At 33.3% G+C, this 19,271-nt stretch overlaps 2 protein-coding genes across 2 annotated transcripts; both read right to left on the bottom strand.

Moving 5' to 3' along the window:
- Positions 1–776: 776 nt before the first annotated feature.
- LOC113850626 (putative disease resistance protein RGA3) lies at positions 777–2,991 on the bottom strand. Its single transcript, XM_027481206.1, has 3 exons — positions 2,804–2,991; positions 2,666–2,719; positions 777–2,046 (listed from the first exon to the last, which is right to left on the bottom strand). Exons 1-3 carry the CDS (start codon positions 2,989–2,991, stop codon positions 777–779), a joined length of 1,512 nt encoding a protein of 503 aa, XP_027337007.1.
- Positions 2,992–10,721: 7,730 nt separating this feature from the next.
- Positions 10,722–18,394, bottom strand: LOC113849974 (putative disease resistance protein RGA1). The gene is made up of 4 exons (XM_027480258.1): positions 18,328–18,394; positions 17,688–17,918; positions 13,861–16,830; positions 10,722–13,126 (listed from the first exon to the last, which is right to left on the bottom strand). Exons 2-3 carry the CDS (start codon positions 17,729–17,731, stop codon positions 13,869–13,871), a joined length of 3,006 nt encoding a protein of 1,001 aa, XP_027336059.1. The 5' UTR covers positions 17,732–17,918; positions 18,328–18,394; the 3' UTR covers positions 10,722–13,126; positions 13,861–13,868.
- Between the last annotated feature and the right edge of the window lie 877 nt (positions 18,395–19,271).

The raw sequence follows: 19,271 nt of genomic DNA, 5'->3' as shown, positions 1-19,271 counted from the left end.
CTTGAGAGTCGCTATGAAATAACTAAATGGACTATGACCAACAAGTCACCGAAATCTGAAATTAAAACGAGAGAAAAAAGAAACACAGTTGTTCTCTTTTATAAGTGGTTCCAAACATTACGGAAATCCAACAATTTTTAGAAAGCCTTCAATGTCCAAAATTTCTTCTTCTTCTCCTTTCCATTTTCACCGGTAAATATTAAAACAAGGAGTCTTCCCATGATAAAACTAAAATTGAAAATTTGAACCCAATATATTTGTTTTACATCAATAATAAATTCCCTACGCTTGTAAATACCTTTATTATTTGGGTCCTAATTTTTAAATAAGAAAGTTTTTAGGCATTGATTATCTCTCTTATTATGTCACATGACTTTTTATGCATTTAACATTTAATTTTTTGATTAGTTTTTAATTTTCAAAATTTCTTTTTGATTTAATCTTATTTAATATAATAGAATATTATTATTAAAAAATAATATTTATATATTAATATTTATAAATTTTATTAATTATATAATAATTTTAATTTTTTAAAAACAATATTATATTTTTAACAATGCCAAAAAACTTACTAACATTAAATATATGATGGTTAATATCAATTTAAACAGAGACTCCGATATTGTTTAACAATTGAAAATTAATATGATTTGGATAATTTGTATTTTATCACAAATGAACACTAACTCAACAAGTATTTTACTAGCAAAGCAAATACAATACACGACGTTTACACTAAATAAATACGCATCAGAATCAGATCACTACCTTTTTTATAAGTAATCACGAACGATAATCTGTGGGATGTGTGCGATTTGGCGACTAACAACACTTGTCTCTCTTCTGCATTCTTCAATCAAGAGGGAACACTCCCTGACCTCAAAGATCTTTAAGTTGGTAAGACTACTCATTCCTTCGGGGAGCGATGCCAAATTTGGGCAACCGTAGATCTTGATGCGCTGAAGCGATGAGAGGTTGCAAATCCAATCTGGCAAAACCTTTAGCCTTCCACACTCATATATGCTGATTTTTCGCAGAGAAGGAAGGCAGTTGGTGTCGTCCTCAAATTCCTCAAGTGTTTCACTTTCACACCGTCTAATTTCAAGAGACTCGAGAGAAGTCAGATTTTGCATCCAACCCTTTGGTAAATTCATAGGACCAGAAATCGTCAATTGTTTGAGCATGGACAAAGGAACAGCGGAGGAAGATGAGTCAGCTGAACATGTTGAGTTTAGTGTTGCAATTAATGGCTCCGCACTGCATTCATCCCAATGTAAAATCTTAACGTTTGGAAAAGTAGGCATGCAAGTCAACTGTGGACATTCAGAGACAATTAATCGAGAAAGATGAGGAAATGAGAGAAGTAAGGAGAGATTATGTGAATCATTGATATCATCTCCCCGCCTCCGCCATCCCATAAACTTAGGACAAATCTCTACTGTGAGGCTCTCCAAATAGGGGAAGAAGGTTACTGCAAAACCATCTTCGTATAGATATATGTATTCCAATTCAAAAAGACACTTCATCAAAAGTGACTTCAGGGACGGGAGATGTTCCAACGGTGGGAGACAACGACAACTATCAAACCCAAAGAGAGTGATGTCAACAACATTTGTGAGGAGAGAAAGCCAATTAGGGAAAAGCAAGCCTGGATAATGATAGACATACAAACACTTGAGATTACGGTGGGGCTGAAGGTTTTCCAATAATTGCAAGCTGTCACTGTTACAGTCTTCATATGGCGACCAATTCAGAGTCAAGGATCGAAGGAATTTTTTTTCTTTTAAATTTACATCATGTGATTCCAGAGCCACGTCTCTGACACGATCGAGATCCTGAATTATTAATTCTCCTCTCAGGTTTAAGTCTTTCAATTCATTTAATGTGCCATATTTTGTTTCTTGGCTGTCTCCCACAGCAAAGATTGATAAGAATTGCAACCAGCACAACTTTCCCAACCCAACTGGTATCCCAATCACGGAGAAACAATCAGTGATGTCAAGATATCTTAAATGCTTCAATTTTCCAATTGAATCGAACAATCTGTAGTAGGAAAAAGATGACATCCTCAAGACACGTAAGTATTTGAACTTTGAAATAACCGACAAATATTCCTCCTCTTCCAAGTCATACGGCAAAATCAAAGTTCGCAGTCTGCTCGGATCTAATGATTTCAACAAATGAATGGCCTCCCTAAACCCTAAACCCTAAACCCTAAAAATCACATACCAAGTTCGCTTTAGTGCCAGCCAAAGTCGTAGAACTACCAGTATGCAACGATCTTCCTTTTAAGGATGCCCTGTTTGTCTTGTTCTTTACAGAGAGATCTTTAAACTCATCCATACCCCAATACTCCTGCAAGACATGAAGGAAGTTGGGTGCTATCCAATCAGCAGATGATGGATCCTGACAGGCCTCAGTGTACATCTGTCTTAGTCGCTGTGCAGTGCGACACTTCCATGCCTTGAAAATCATCTTTTCATCCTGGGGGGAATGGAGAAGTTGCTCTACATAAATACAATTTCATTAGAAGAATTACAAGAAACAATATCTAATTACATATAGCTGAAATTAATTAACTGTTATTACCTTCCAATCTTTGAACCATTCCATCTTTGTATCCTTAGGCACCTTTGCAAAACTTGTGTAAGGCGCATCAAACATCTTCTTAATGGTATCTGTCACCTGGTGGAGACCCTTCTGTGGTGGAATCCAACTTAACACACAATAAAATAATACAATTGTTATAATTTGTTTAAAATAATTTAGAGTTATTATTCATATTTTAAATTAAACTTACCAAGTAAACCCATCCCATCTTAATGTTAGAAGCGATCTAGATGATGCCTGTGTCTGTGATGATTGCTGGCCACTTACAGCTGGGACAGCAGTGGATCCCTCACCTGTGTCCTGTGTAGAGGGAGGTTGTGTGGCATGTGTAGTCGGCAGTGAAGGGGGAGGAGCAACATACCCAGGGTTGGACACCATGATAAACTGTTCTTGTCCCCTATCCTACGAGGTCTGCATAGTAGCTGGTGTGGAAGTGGAAGTGGGAGTGGTGGGTGAAGCAGTGTTGTCACGATTAGAACCCTGAGTAACACCTTTCTTACCTTTACCTGCCATATCTGAAACAAATATAATACATGTTTAGAGACCAAATACACAATATTGTATCAACCTTTTATTTTACATTACACAAATTTTTAATGTAAATTTTGGCAAAATCTCCCCTAATACATGAATATTTTATTATATTTGTTTACACTTAATAAAACATGTATCTAATGTAAATTTTGACAGAATCTCCCCTAATATATGAATATTTCCCTATATTTGTTTACACTTAATACAACAAATTTCTAATATAAATTTTGGTAGAATCTCCCGTAATATATGAATATTTTTCTATATGAATATTTTCACTTAATACAACAAATTTCTAATGTAAATTTCGGCAGAATCTTCCCTAATATATTAATATTTCCTTACATTTGTTTACACGTACTTAATACAAAAATCTAAATTTTCTTTACGCATAATCTATATATTATGTAATCGCCCACTTCTTCCAACGCATAAAAAACATACACATTACAATCCTAAACTGTTCTAGAGTACATCCCCTTATAACTCCCCAACATGCATATTCTACAAACTCCGTAAACACAAACAATCCAACAGCACACAATAATCAGGTTCGGAGAAGGACCTCTACGCCCTTCCCCCCAGTCATACAATCTCCAGTCCTACAACTCTATCTTAGAAATTTTAAGTCTCTACAATACATCAAAAATAAAAAAACTAAACCGATTAAAAGTTAGAGTATCGTACCAGGAACACAATGATGCAAATTATCTTTCAAATGGATGCTCCAATCACTCGCAAAGGCGCGAATTTATGGGTTTCAGACAATACAGACGGAAAAATCCGTCTGTAAATGGTTTAATGAAACGATGCGTTTTAAAGATTCAGTTACAGATGAATTTTTTCATCTGTAAATTCGTCAAGTCCATTTACAGATGATCCAACTCATGTAATTGAACCAGATGTTGTGCAAGTACGGGATGACTTGTCGGTTGAGCTTCCAGTTGTACACATTGCTGATGCTAAGGTAAAGGAACTCAGAGGAAAGTCAATTTGACTAGTGAAGGTCGTTTGGGATCCTGCTACTGGTGATGCCACATAGGAGAAGGAACCCATCTATTTTTATACTGAGTGAATTTTCAAGGACGAAAATTTATTTTCAGGGGAAGAATTGTCAAGCTGCTGTTATTATGTAATTATTTAATCATTAACCTTGTTGATTAGGGTAATGTAAACTTGGATTATGTTGAAATATGAAATATGAAGGCTGTATAATTTTTGTGTGATGAGCTGAATTTAGTTTGATATGTTGTGCTATGGTGCTGTTGAGTAGGAGCTGTAGAATGAGTATTGAGTAGGCTAAAAGTTTGAATAATTTCAAAAATATGGTTCAGAATTGATGATATTTCATCCAAGAGGAAGAATTTGGAGCAGGGAGCTCGCCCAGGCGAGGGATGACCTTGGTCAGGCGAGATGCAGCTCGCTCAAGCGACGAGAGGCTCGCTCAAGCGAGAATATCAGAAAAATTGAGGGGTTTTGTTGTTTGGTATGCTCGCCCAGGCGAGGGAAGAGCTTGCCTAGGAGGCCTGTGTTTTGATGAAATTTGGATATTCGTATTGAAAGTGTGTTGAAACGCTATATTTCTTTATATATTTATATCTGTATGTTGAGATAATTCAATAAGTAGAAATGGTGTATTAGTGCTTTGGCTGAATGTTAATGATTCCTTATAAAAAGGGGGTCGTGACACCTTACCTCGACTATGAGTTTAAGGATATATTTTATAAAAGATCACCGTTCACAGATGGAAGTTCTTGTGAGATTGTTTAGAATCGACGTCTGAACTTGATTATGAATTGAGATCGGAGTTTCTGCAGCTTTTATCTATGATAAGGGAAGAGAGGATTCAGAGAAAAGAGAGAAGAACGTAGGTTTCCAGAAAATGAAATGAGTTTTCATGCTGGAAATCCCTTAAATACCCCTCAGCCCCACGTGTTCTCGCTTGAGCAACGTCCTGCTCGCTTAAGCGACATCATCTCGCTTGGGCGACCGACAGCTCGCTTGAGCAAGATATGCAGACAGAATCTCGAACCTTCTTTTCTTATACGCTCGCTTGGATGGTGTCCAGAGAGAACGACATTCCTCCTGTGAGTCCTCGCCTGAGCGACCCAATCTCGCTTGAGCGAGATCCTCAGCTCGCTTGAGTGAGATCCTCAGCTCGCCTGAGCGAGATCACCCTCGCCTGGTTGAGGCGGCAACTGGACCGACATTATCTTATTCTCGCTTGGGCGATACTCTCCTCGCCTGGGCGAGATAGCTCTGCAACCATCTTTCCCTACACGAATCATCTCGCTTAGGCAAGATTCACCTCACCGAAGCGAGATATCCTGCATCCAAAACTCCTTCCAAAATCATCCAACTCCCATCCAAACGCTTTCTACTCGCAATGCCAATTAATATTAAACAAAACATAATTTACTAATTAATGAAAAGAGGGTGTTACACCAGACCATGTGTATTTTGTAAAATTCTTTAATTTTTTTCTAAAATCTATTATTTTAAATTTTTAAATATTTAAAATTATTTCACATATAAATTTATCATAAAATCCTTAAATATTTAGAAAAATAACTTGAGAATTTTAATTAGAATAAAATTAATAGAAGAAATAAATTTGCACAGTTTTAAATCTAAAAAAATTTAATTAGTTCAAAAATATTTAAAGAACCAAAATAGTACATATAGTAAATGGGAACCAAAAATATAATAAAAGTTAAAGCTTCATATTTTTGTGTTTGAATCAAACTTAATTTTTATTTATAACTTGATTTTAAAAAATATATCAAGTTTAATTATAACCTTTTTTTTTTCGTTCTAAATTTCAAGCTTTAAATAGTCTGTCTGTTTGGAATTAACATTAGGTCTAAATCTGTACCCTTTATTTGGATCCTAGAACAAGCAAAAGATACAATTAGACTAAGGCTAAAAAAGCATGCATGTCTAAACCCACTTTCTCACAAACCCTTCAACATCCTTATAGACATAACTATTAATCTTGTAGGTTCCAAAGCAATGACTCAATCCCTCCTTGAAGCTTAACTACATTATCTTCAAGCTATGATATTAACTTGATGTTGTCTTATAGAATGTTTGCTTTGTGTATGAATGAAATTGATGTTGTCTTATAGAATGTTATGAATGCATTATTATTAGTGATTAAACTTTGTTGGGTATGATTTGATATCTAAAATTGAGTGAAACTATAGTTTCCCGTTTGAAATTGAAAATAATAATTTAATAAATCATTATTTTCAAGCTCAAATTGTCCAAATTGGACAGTTTGTGAACAAACTTATTCATTCATTGGTTAGCATTTGCTTCTCATAATGTTGTATTTAATACTTAACAAAATTTGAGTTTGAAGCATTTCTCATTGTCTCTTGGTGCATGCTTGATTGAGGTAAATCATCTCATATTCAAGTTGTGTACTAGGAGACTAATGCAAAATGCTGCCCAAATTTTGTCATGTAAAAAATACAATCATTTAAGTAACAATTGTTAATTAATTAAGGTTGGAAAAAGTTTGTTCTCAAATGGGATAGGGCCCTACCATATGAGAGTTAAAAAGACATTCACATTTATAATAATTGTAACTGTAGTTGGAGCAAATATGGATCGAAGTTGGATGGTAGCTGATCGTTTAAGTGAAGAATACGAAGACGGAGTCAAAGAGTTTATTAGATTTGCGATTAAGCATGCAAATAATGTCAACCTTATTCCTTGTCATTTTTGGCGTTGTTTGAATATGTTACAAGTAAATGCGGAAGAATTGGAAGAACATCTAATGTGCAATGGGATAGATGAAAAATATACTTGTTGGACAAAGCATGGTGAGATACAAGGTAGAAGTACATCAACTAACATGGAATCAAGTGTCAATTACTCAGAGACATTCAGAACAAATGAGAGTGATCATGCTAAACAAATTCCAAATGTTGTTGAAGAAGATCTTAGAGATTGTCCAAAGATGTTTGAGAGGCTGAAAAATGATGCAGAAACACCATTATATAATGGCTGTACAAAGTTCACAAGATTGAGTTCTGTTTTAAAGCTTTATAACTTAAAAGCCTTGAATGGATGGACTAATAAGAGCTTCACAGACTTGCTAATTTTATTACATGAGATGCTACCAGAGGATAATGTGCTACCAAAGAGAACATATGATACTAAACAAGTACTTGCTTCCATTGGATTGACCCATGAAAAGATACATGCATGTCCTAATGACTGCATTTTGTTCTGAAATGAGTATGCATCACTAAGGAAATGTCCAAAGTGTAATGTATCACAATACCTAAAGAAAGAATCAACACCTGCGAAGGTCGTGTGGTATTTTCCAGTAATACCCAGGTTAAGACGTCTATTTTGCAGTGCAGAAAATACAAAGCAGATGACTTAGCATGCTGAAGGCAGAATTAAAGATGGCAAGCTTAGGCATCTAGCAGATTCTTTGCAGTGGAAAAAATTTAATGATGACCATGAAGAGTTTGCAACTGAAACAAGGAATATACGTTTTACATTAGCAACCAATGGAATGAATCCCTATGGCATGCAAAGTAGCACCCATAGTACATGGCCCGTGATCTTAATGTGTAACTTACCTCCATGGCTTTGCATGAAGCGAAAATATATGATGCTTTCTTTGTTAATCTTTGGTCCTAAACAACCTGGAAATGACATTGATGTGTACTTGTCTCTTTTAATTGAAGATTTGAAGTTGTTGTGCGATAATGGCATAGAAGTATATGAAGGATTTAGAGATGAAAATTTCACGGTCAAGGCAATGTTGTATTGAACAATTAATGACTTTCCTGCATATGAAAATCTTTCTGGTTACAGCATCAAAGGTCAATGTGCATGTCCAATGTGTGAGGAAAAAACAGATTATATAAGACTAGAGCATTGTCACAAAAATGTTTTCATGGGGCATCATAGGTGGTTGTTAAAAAATCATCCTTTCAGAAAAATGAAAAAAACTTTTAATGGAAGTTGTGAAGAATGACGATGTCCTTATTTGAAGAGTGGAGAAAAAATCTTTGATGAGGTTAAACATATAAGAACAACATTCGAAAAACCTTTTGCCAAACAAATTTCAACGTTAGAAGAAGATGTCAATTTTCTTTCAGTTACCGTACTGAAAATCTTTATACGTAAGACACTTTGTTGATGTTATGCATGTTGAAAAAAATGTTTGTGAAAGTGTGATTGGTACATTATTGAACATCGTGGGAAAAAAGAAAGATGGCATCAATGCAAGACTTGACTTGGTGAAGTTGGGAATACGATCCGATTTGGCTCAATGAAGAAGAAAAAATGGACCTTTTTATCGCTAACAACATGTACCCTATCTAGAAATGAGAAACGTGCTTTATGTGAGACTCTTTATTTAGTTAAGGTTCCAGAGGGGTATTCATTAAACATTAAAAGTCTTGTATCATTTAAGGACCTAAAGTTAAAAGGATTGAAGTCTCATGATTGTCATATCTTAATGGAGAATTTAATTCCTTTTGCTATACGATCTATTCTACCCAAAAAGGTTCACGTGACAATCACGAAGTTGTGTTTCTTTTTCAAGGCAATATGTAGCAAAGTGATTGATCCTGAGAGATTATCATGTTTGTAAAACCAAATAGCTGAAACTTTGTGATCTTAAAATGTATTTTTTACCGTCATTCTTTGATATCATGGTTCATTTGACCATTCACTTGGTGGAAGAGACAAAATTGTGTGAAGCTTACTTGTTTAATGCATTTCATGATTCATTGTTTAATGCATTTCAATTCTACTTTTGCAATACAAGATATTTGTGTGAAGCTTACTTTCATGGGACAATGGCAAATAGATTCTCATTTATATCTCCATATGAAATGGACGAAGCGCTCAATCCGAATCCACATCAATATATAGCTGAAATGTTGAAGCATCATATGGGTGAAGATCACTTGATTTTTGCATCTTATAATGTTAGGTAAGTCAATCTGATTGAGTCTCTGCTTTATGTTTTATAATTTAGCATATAACTTTTAATTCTTGTAATCTTAAACATATATTTATACTCGTGGTAGGCAACATTGGGTCTTGGTTGTCATCAATACCGCTGACGAGACTATATATTATATGGACCCTCTACGCAAGCAGCTGAAGATCAGAACACATATGCAGAACCTATTTAATAAGTAAGCATTCATTTATGTCAACCAACTATGATTAATATTAAGTGGTTCAAATGTATCTAATTTCTTTCATGCACCATTATTAGTGCTCTTGTCACATATCAAGCAGAGAGGAGAGTGCCGCCTTCTAGGACAAAGATGACTCAAACAAAATAGTGGTACAGGTAACACTATATCATACAATATATTTTTAATTTTCAGCTAAATCTTAATTGCACTGTATATCTTTCTTAGTTAATGTTGGTTTAGTTGTTTTTATCTTCCACATAGTGTCCAAAGCAAACAAACAATGATGACTGTGAATATTATGTGTGTCTATCCATTTGGGATGCTTTGCAGCATGGACAAACTGTAATCCCAGTTAATGTAAGAATCTCACAGATGCTAACTGTTTGCCATATGCTTATTATTTTACTTGATTAATTAAGTTTTGTGTTTTATTGTTTTGTATTCAGTACTTTCCAGAGGTGCAGATGCCAACTTTTCCTAACAACAAAATTCATCAAGTGCAAAAGGAGTGGTGTGCATATCTATACCATAGATATTTAAAGGAAACATTAAGCACAATAGATTATTAGTATTTTTTTACAATATTTAGACAATTTCTTTCAAGGCATTAGGCAAAAAGTATAAATATGAGATTATTTTCCTCCTGTCAATGTAAACTTTGATTGTAATCTGTACATGTGAATTGTAATTGAATAATATAATGTGTAATTGCTTTGAAATTCTGGTATATCAGGCTTTATTTGAATTTTATATTCGGATTGAACTGGTTCTGAATACTGTATGTTTTACTAGGTATGCTAAAAATAGAAATTATGGCAGTTTTATTAAAATATTTAAAAAATGTTTCTTAACTTTGGAGAGCGGTTCACGAACAACCGCTTTGCAAAGTCCACTTGTGAGAGCGGTTCATAAAATAACCGCTCTCAGAAGAACGCTTAAGAGAGCGGTTAACAGAAGTACACTTAAGAGAGCGGTTCACGTTTAACCGCTCTTCTAAGTTTGAGATTAGAGAGCGGTTAACCGTTAACTACTCTCTTTGGTCTACCTTCTGAGAGCGGTTCGCCCATAACCGCTCTCCAAAGTACTGAATAATGGAGAGCGGTTCACTCATAACTGCTCTCCAAAGTACTGAATAACGGAGAGCGGTTACGCGGTGAACCGCTCTCTTTAGTGAACTTTTGAGAGCGGTTAACTGCGTAACCGCTCTCCAAAATATACATTTGAGAGCGGTTAAATAACCGCTCTCCAAAAATCAAGACATCGCATAACGTAAAATTTTATAGCACTTATAACCACTCTCTATGTTCAACTAGAACCGCTCTAACATCTCATTTTTGGCATAGTGGATCCTGTCAACACTATCTCACTTTTAATTTTTTGTAATTTTTGGTTGCTAATTTAATACTCATTCATCTTTAAACGAGTCAAATCAAGTTAAGATGTCTAATTTTTTGGTTACTTTTTCACAAACTAATCCACTTTGTCACTCTTAATTAATATAACTAAATATATGTCATATCATTAATAAGTGATAATATATATTAATTTTTTCTCAAGACAAAAATTATAGTTTATCATATTTGTAAAAATTTGTAAAGCTTTACATGAATTTATTTTTTTAATCATAAAAGATTAAAATCCTTGTGTAATTTTGTCCAGTTGCACTACCCAATTCAATTTTTGACTCAGTTTGATTAAACTTCTACATGATAATCCGTATGTAATTGCAAGTTGAAATATAAAGCTTACTAATTAACACAATTTTTTCTCTGCTTAATTATGATAGGTGGCAGAATTATGCTATAAAAGGAAAGTTATGTCCAAGAACAAAGTGTGAACTTCCTTGTGAGTGTTTTGTAAGGCTTCTGAATAAGAATTGTGTACAATCCCTAAAATCCATAGTTGAGTTATGCGAGGAATCGAATGTACTAACGTTTTGGACATAATATGAGTGCTTGAATTTTTGTTTTATTAATAAAACCTTTGCATAGTCTTAACAAATTTTGTATGTTTTTCTTTGTATAAATTTTTTCTTTTGTCCATTGTCAAAATTCTTTCAAAGTTTCTAGCGTTAAAGAGTAGATTTGCTAGTATTCATCTGCACTTGTGAGTACAATTCGGGGATGTAAATAACATTTGATAAGCCCACACACTACCTTCAAATGCAAGAGAACATAAACTCCACTGGAATGCAACTTGATGAACAATAAACTAATGGTATAGTTTTGGTTAGAGAAGTGAAACAAAGCCAAAATGAATCTCATACGAATTACATGGCCATCCCAAAATCATGGACGAAATTACAATAAGATAATATCACATAAAAATATAAAAAACTATCGTAGTATCCATGATTTCCATCTTACAAATACGAGGGACTCTTGGAACAAAAGAGTTAATGGTTTAAAAATTTAACTCTTAAAAAGATTATTTCAATAAAAAAGAGACCCTTGGAATAACAGAGTTAAATGTTCCATGAGCATTTTTGCAAGAAGCATAGATACTCCTTCTTGGTTTAGCATAGACAATGTTAATTTGATCCAAATACAACGTTGAAACAACCCGATGAGGAATAATCTAAGTTAATAGCTTTGTCATCTGTAGACATTCCTTGAAACCCACGATATGTCACATTCTTTAAAGTCTCTTTGACCAAACAATTAGAAATTTAATTCATAATACTCCTATTTTTCTAATAAAAAAGTTCAATTTCAACACAATACAGAGTAACACTACGCATTCTCTATGTTGTAATCCCAAAAACCTTACCATAACAGAAACATTTTGATAACCAAGTGAACTAAAAAAAGGTGACTCTGGAAAAAAGCAAGATGAAAGTATAGAAAAAAAGAAAAAAGGATAACCTGCATATTTTCTCTTGTAGAGTCCCAATAGAACATTGGTGGCAGTATCCGGTTCACTTTCTTCAACTTTGCCTTTCAAAGAGTAGTTTTTATCATAACCTTTCACATTACCCAACTCAAACAAGTCTTGAAATGAATAATGAAAAGAACTACCTTTAACATGACCCCAATGCAAAATTTGCCTATACCAACAACAACTCAACTATTATAATCTTATAATCTTAGTAAACTGGGCTAGATTCAAGGATTTGACTATCACTTTAGTGCAAAAACAAAAGCTAAAAGAACACCTAATTAACTATGATATAAGTACTTATAACATACCTTTAGGTCCCTTTTATTACCTTTCTTTGTAGAAAATATATACACTAACAAACAACTACTCTAAAATTGGTTGCTTTTATATATTTCATTTACTAATTGCAGACTTCAATGCACTAGTATCAACTCCATATCATCCTAAATTACTAATTAGGAGATCTAGATTATAAATATTAAATTACATGATATAATAAAAGAATTTCCTTTCTTGATTATAAATTTTAAAATACCAGGCTTAATAAAAGAAAAACATGGATACTAAATAGGATGATTCCATTTCAATACGTTAATGTTAAATGTTGTCCAACTTGAGATCTCTGCCTTTTATTTTGAGAACTTAAGTGAGAGCTAGCTACTAGGTAATGTACGTACACCTCTTACTTTTTTGACATTTGATATGATAGATCCTGAAAATATTCTTATAATTTAACACTTGAGAGTTGCTATGAAATAACTAATGACCAACAAGTCACCGAAATGTGAAATCAAAACGGTATAAAAAAGAAATACAGTTGTTCTATTATAAGTGGTTTTCAACATTACAGAAATCTAACAATTTTTAGGAAGCCTTCAATATCCAACATTTCTTTTTCTTCTCCTTTACATTTTCACCTGTAAATATTAAAACAACGAGTCTTCATATGATAAAACTAAAATTAAAAATTTACCTTCAATTCAAAATTAAGAATGTATGTCTAAAAAACTTGTAAAAAGTAAACAGAAATTGAAACTACACAAAACATCAATTTATTTTTACATTATGAAGTAAAAGGAACCCAATATATTTGTTTTACAACAATAATCAATTCCCTAGCATGTAAATACCTTTATAATTTGGGTCCTAATTTTTAAATGAGAAAGTTTTTAAGCATTAGTTATCTTTCTTATTATGTCACATGACTTTTTATGCATTTAACATTTAATTTTTTTTTATTCGGTCTTAAGTTAAATTTTATATTAAATATTTTTTAATTAGTTTTTAATTTTCAAAATATCTTTTTGATTTAATCTTATTTAATATAATAGAATATTATTATTAAAAAATAAATATTTATATATTAATATGTATAAATTTTATTAATTATATAATAATTTTAATTTTTTAAAATATTATATTTTTAATAATGCCAAAAAACTTACTAGCATTAAATATATGATGGTTAATATCAATTTAAACAGAGACTCCAGTATTGTTTAACAATTGAAAATTAATATGATTAGGATAATTTGTATTTTGTCTTTGAAACAAATGAACACTAACTCAAAAACTAGTTAAAAGTATGTTATTAGCAAAGCAAATACAATACACAACGTTTACACGGAATAAATATGCATCAGATCAATACCTTTATGATCACCAATCAGTAAGGATAATTTGTGGGATGTGTGCGATTTGGCGACTAACATCACTTGTCTCTGTTCGGCACTCTTTAAGTAAGAGGGGACTACGGTAGACCTCAAAGATCTTTAAGTTGGTAAGACGACTCATTCCTTCGGGCAGCGATGCCAGATTTCGGCAGCGTACGATTGACATACGCTGAAGCAATGAGAGGTTGCAAATCCAATCTGGCAAAGCCTCTAGGTTTCTAGAATAATAGAATGAAATTTGTCGCAGAGAAGGAAGGCAGTTGGTGTCGTCCTTGAACCCAGTTTCAAATACCTCAAGTGTTTCACTTTCAGATCTAATAAAAAGAGACTCGAGAGAAGTCAGATTTTGCATCCAACCCTTTGGTAAATTCATAGGATCCGATATGTTTAATTTTTTGAGCATGGAAAGAGGAGCAGCGGAGGAAGATGAGTCAGCTGAACATGTTGTGTTTAGTGTTCCTATTAATGGCTCCTCACCGCATTTGTACCATTTTAAATCCTTAACATTTGGAAAAGTAGGCATGCAAGTCAACTGTGTACATTTAGAGGCTTCCAGCCGAGAAAGATGAGGAAATGAAAGAGGTAAGGAAAGATTGTGTGAATCATTGATATCATCTCCCCGCCTCCGCCATCCCCTGAACTTCCGACAACCTTCTAAGGTGAGGCTCTCCAAAGAGGGGAAGACGGTTACTGCAAAGCCATCTTCGCAGAGATATATGTATTCCAATTCATGAAGAAACAATATATCAAGTGACTTCAGGGACGGGAGACGTTCCAACGGAGGGAGACAGCGGCATTTAGAAAGCTTATAGAGACGGATGTGAACAACATTGGTCAGAAGAGAGAGCCAATTTGGGAAAAGCACGCCTGGATAATGATTCACCTCCAATCGCTTAAGATTATGGTGGGGCTGAAGGTTTTCCAATAATTGCAAGCTGTCGCTGTTACAGAAGTCTCCATAAAGCCACCAATCCAGAGTCAAGGATTGAAGGAGTTTTTTTTCTTTTAAATTTACGTCCTGTGATTCCAGAGCCACCTCTCTGACACGATCGAGAGGCTGAATTCTTAATTTGCCTCTTATTAGGTTTAAGTCTTTCAGTTCATTTAGTGTGCCACATTTTATTTCTTGGCTGTCTCCCACAACAAAGGTCGATAAGAATTGCAAAGAGCACAACTTTCCTAACCCAACTGGCATCCCATTCAGAGAGTAACAATCAGTTATGTCAAGATATCTTAAATGCTTCAATTTTCCAAATGAATCAGACAATTTGAAGAAGGAAAATGATGATATCCTCAAGACGCGTAAGTATTTAAAATTAGCAACAGAAAATTCCTCCTCTCCCAAGGAAAACGGCAAAATCAAAGTTCGCAGCCTGCTCAGATCTAATGATTTCAACAAATGAATGGTCTCATCGGATTCCAATGATACGTGCATGGGTCTACCTTCAACTTTTACTGCTTTACTATCCAAGTAACAATAATCATTGCCAGCAACAAGCATTGCAAGATCATGCATTAAGTCGTGCATTTTGAAGCTAATGATCACACCGTATTCACTACCCGCATCTTGAAAAAATGAGTTCATCAAAAACATCTTTACAAATTGATTACCTACATCCTCCATGTACTGTTTTTCAGTTGAACATTTAAGGTAACCCTGTGCCATCCATAACTGAATCAACTCATCCTTTTGAATTCTTGAATCCTTGGGGTACAAAGAGCAATAAGCAAAACATTGTCTCATTTCTCGCGACAAGTTGCGGTAACTAAGTTTTAGAATTGGCATAATACTATTTTGCTCTTCACATAATTTCCAGACGTCACCAAGTATAACATTCTCCCATTCACTTTCTTCGTTTTGTCTTCTTAACAGGCCTCCCAGGGTTTTAACTGCTAGTGGAACCCCCTTACATTTTTTGGCTATTTCTTTCCCCATTGATTCTAGATTTTGATTCACTCCTTTGAAATCATCCTCAAATGCAATGCTCTTCAACAAAGTCCAAGATGCTTCATCAGTCAAACCTTTCAAAGGATAGGAAGGGCTAGCTGTCATTGCCTTCGCTACACTTTCACTTCGGGTTGTCACTAAAATCTTACTATCTTGAGCGCCACACATCAGGTACTTTCTCAATTTAGCCCATTTGTCATGACTATCATTCCAAATGTCATCCAGGACCAACAAATATTTCTTACCACTTAAACTTTTACGAAGCTCTTTTTGCAAATTCTCTAATGATTGGTCTTGTCTTTGGCCATCAGTAATTGATTCTAATATTTTCTTCAGAATAGTTTTCACATCAAAGTTATCAGAGACACTCACCCACATTTGCATTTCAAACAAATTCTGCACTTCCAAGTCATTATACACGAACTGAGCAAGCGTTGTCTTCCCCAAGCCACCGAGGCCAACAATAGCAATCACAGAAACTTTTCGGTTTTCATGAGGCTGTCTCAACAGACTAATAATCTCCTTTTTACTATCATCTCTTCCAATGATATCAGATTCTAGCACAAAAGAACATGTTTCCCTCCATTCACTGTTAGTTTGCTTAACCAGAGAACCTGGGCTTAAATTCAATTTATCCATGTCTTCTACTACACCATCAAAACTTTCTCGTATTTCTTTAATTTTGTCAGGCATTTCAGTGTATAAAGGAAGTTGATTTGAAGATGAAATGGAAAGAAGTACCTTGTCTACTTCTTTTCCTTCTGCTGCACCCAATTTGTCTCTCCTGAATTGGATAGCGAGCTCATCTAAGGAGTCATCTGCAGCATGGAGTACTTTTTTGAACCTTCTGATCCAAACTCGCACACCATCATCTTGATCTTGTTTATCGTCGGCATCAAGGAGCTTAGCATTGATGGATTCAATAGTGTTCTTGAGCTCTTCCAACTCTTCCGTCACATCATAATGCTTTCCAAATTCAAGAAAATCTGCGGAAGCCAACCTGAGATTTGAAGTAACAGCAAATGGAACTGACTCAGTCATTTTAAAATGATAAAGAAAGACCACATAGAATCATAATTTGAGCAATGTGTAAAAATATTGGCATAAGTATCGAGGAAAAGGGAGAACATGAATTGTCTTGTCACTTGTGTGCACTCATTCTCGGCCATGATCAAATTCAATTGATTGAATCATGATTTGTTCATGGCCGGCTCAGTTACAAATCCTTACAATTCATAATTTCCATATGCACGACACATCTAAAAGTAGATATTTATTTTTTATAATTACAGTACAAGATATTTTATTTAGATCAATTATCACTCCAAAACCTTCTTGTTTAAGATATTTTATTAAAATATTATTATTAATGTAATCCCCTAATAGAATAGGATGTAATATATAATTCGAGGAACATTTTTCCAACGTAACATTAATTTATAACACAATTAATTTTTATTAATGTTGATCTCATAAAAATTATGATAGAAAGTAATTTATTGTAACTCCGTATCATATGAACTCTTGTGTGCACCAGTCTGTGTTCATTCTCGAGTAAAAGAGTACTTTGAAATTTTTTTTATATTTACTTGTTTAGCTTCTTTTATATTAATTTTGTTATATTTATCTTTTCATTAAGTTTAAATATTATTTTTTAAATTTAATTAATTTGAAAGTAAATTTTAATTTATTTTTTTTATCATGACACACTATATTAAATTGTTAGACATAAAAATAGGGAAACTAAGAAAATAGGAAAAAAAGAAAAAAAACCTAAACTGTAAGCTTAGCAAGTTATGGAAGAATTAAAAAATGGATAGTTATTGTTGAAATTGAAGAAAGGGTGGAAAAAGGAACCTGTGAATGAGATTAGACGCAACAGCAAATGGAACGTTTTCCATATTCCTTAGATCTGATGAGGAGAAGAGATTTCACTGTGTTCAGTTTGAGATTGGCAATTGCTGCAGCACAAACACTATTGCTCTTATATCTGCCCATCACAGGGACACACTTGTAATTAGCTATCTCACTGAAACCATCTTTTCTATGTCTGAACGGTCAATGCTTGCTCCGCCTCTTATCTTCGATCTAATATTATAAATATAATAATAATTTAATCAAAAGTTGAGATTAATTATTGTGACTGGTCGGTTCTGCTTTTCTTTGCTGCGGAGTCGTCGTCGAGTTAAAAAGTTATGCGCATTATTATAACTCATATTGACAGCTAATGCCTCATCTTTTAGTCATCATTTTATAATTATTTAATGTAGTTAAAAAATTTAAACAACGTCTATAATTTTGAGATTATATATTAAGTTAAATTAACTTTTTTTCAAATTGATTGAGATGCTTGTTGATAATGAATTTTTATAATTTATTACTGTTAATTTTAATATGTTAATCCGGATCCGTTGCTAATACCTGATTTGTCTATGTACAATGCAAGCGAACACATAAAATTGATTTTATAAGAATTAGGTGCGTCACTTTTGAATACCTTATAATGATTGCTGAAGAAGAAAATAGTTCTGCACTGTTTTCATTTTGAGATTCGCAATGGCTGCAGCATGAGCATGAACATTATTGCTCTTATATCTGCCCAGGGACACTTTTGTAATTAGCCATGTCACCACACTCAAACCATCCAGGTTCAATGCTTTGCTCTTATCTTCAATCTAATATTATAAATTTACAATAAAGGGGAGCCATGTTACCCATTAATTATTGTGACTTTTCTGTGTAGTCGTCGGAGTTTAAAACTTATAAAATCTATAAATAATTAATAATTTTTGAAAATTTTAAATATATAAAATTGGTAAATAATGATAAAATTACATGTTATAAGAAAATAAAATAAAACAAAAATGTTTACGATTTGAATAATGAAAAATTTAATATATATTATAAAAATTAATGACAAGTATCTCATTAATCAAATTGTAAGTAGAAAAATAAGATTATTAAAAATTATTATTTGAATACTTAACATTATGTATTGAATTTGAATTTTTGTATCCATAATTCAAATCTTTTTGTAATTATTGCTAAACAACTGAAATAAAAGATATGATAAAGTTATGGAAGTTACTGAATAAGGTCTACTCAATGCTAAATATAAGGACACATAATAGATTGATATGAACATCATGAACTGTCCTATAATAAATTCAGTTATTTTTAATATTTTCTTTTCGATTCTTTCTTTCGTAACTTAAGCTCGAAGAAGGAAGAGATAAGATAACTTTGTGAAGAATATGGTTAGAAATTCATAATAGAATCCAACCACAATGACAGAATTAATTATCTTTATGCATAAGGATACTAGATTATCTAATATAAAAGATTAAAAAATCATCACAAACTTCTTTTTTTCTTTTCTATTGCAATTTTTAGATTATTATATAATAATTTTTCAAATATATATATATATATATATATATA

Source organism: Abrus precatorius, unplaced genomic scaffold (assembly GCF_003935025.1).
Source record: "Abrus precatorius isolate BTA unplaced genomic scaffold, Abrus_2018 Scaffold9, whole genome shotgun sequence".
Classification (NCBI taxonomy): Eukaryota; Viridiplantae; Streptophyta; class Magnoliopsida; order Fabales; family Fabaceae; genus Abrus; species Abrus precatorius.
The sequence above is the reverse complement of the archived record's forward strand: the minus strand, read 5'-3'. Positions and strand labels throughout refer to the sequence as shown.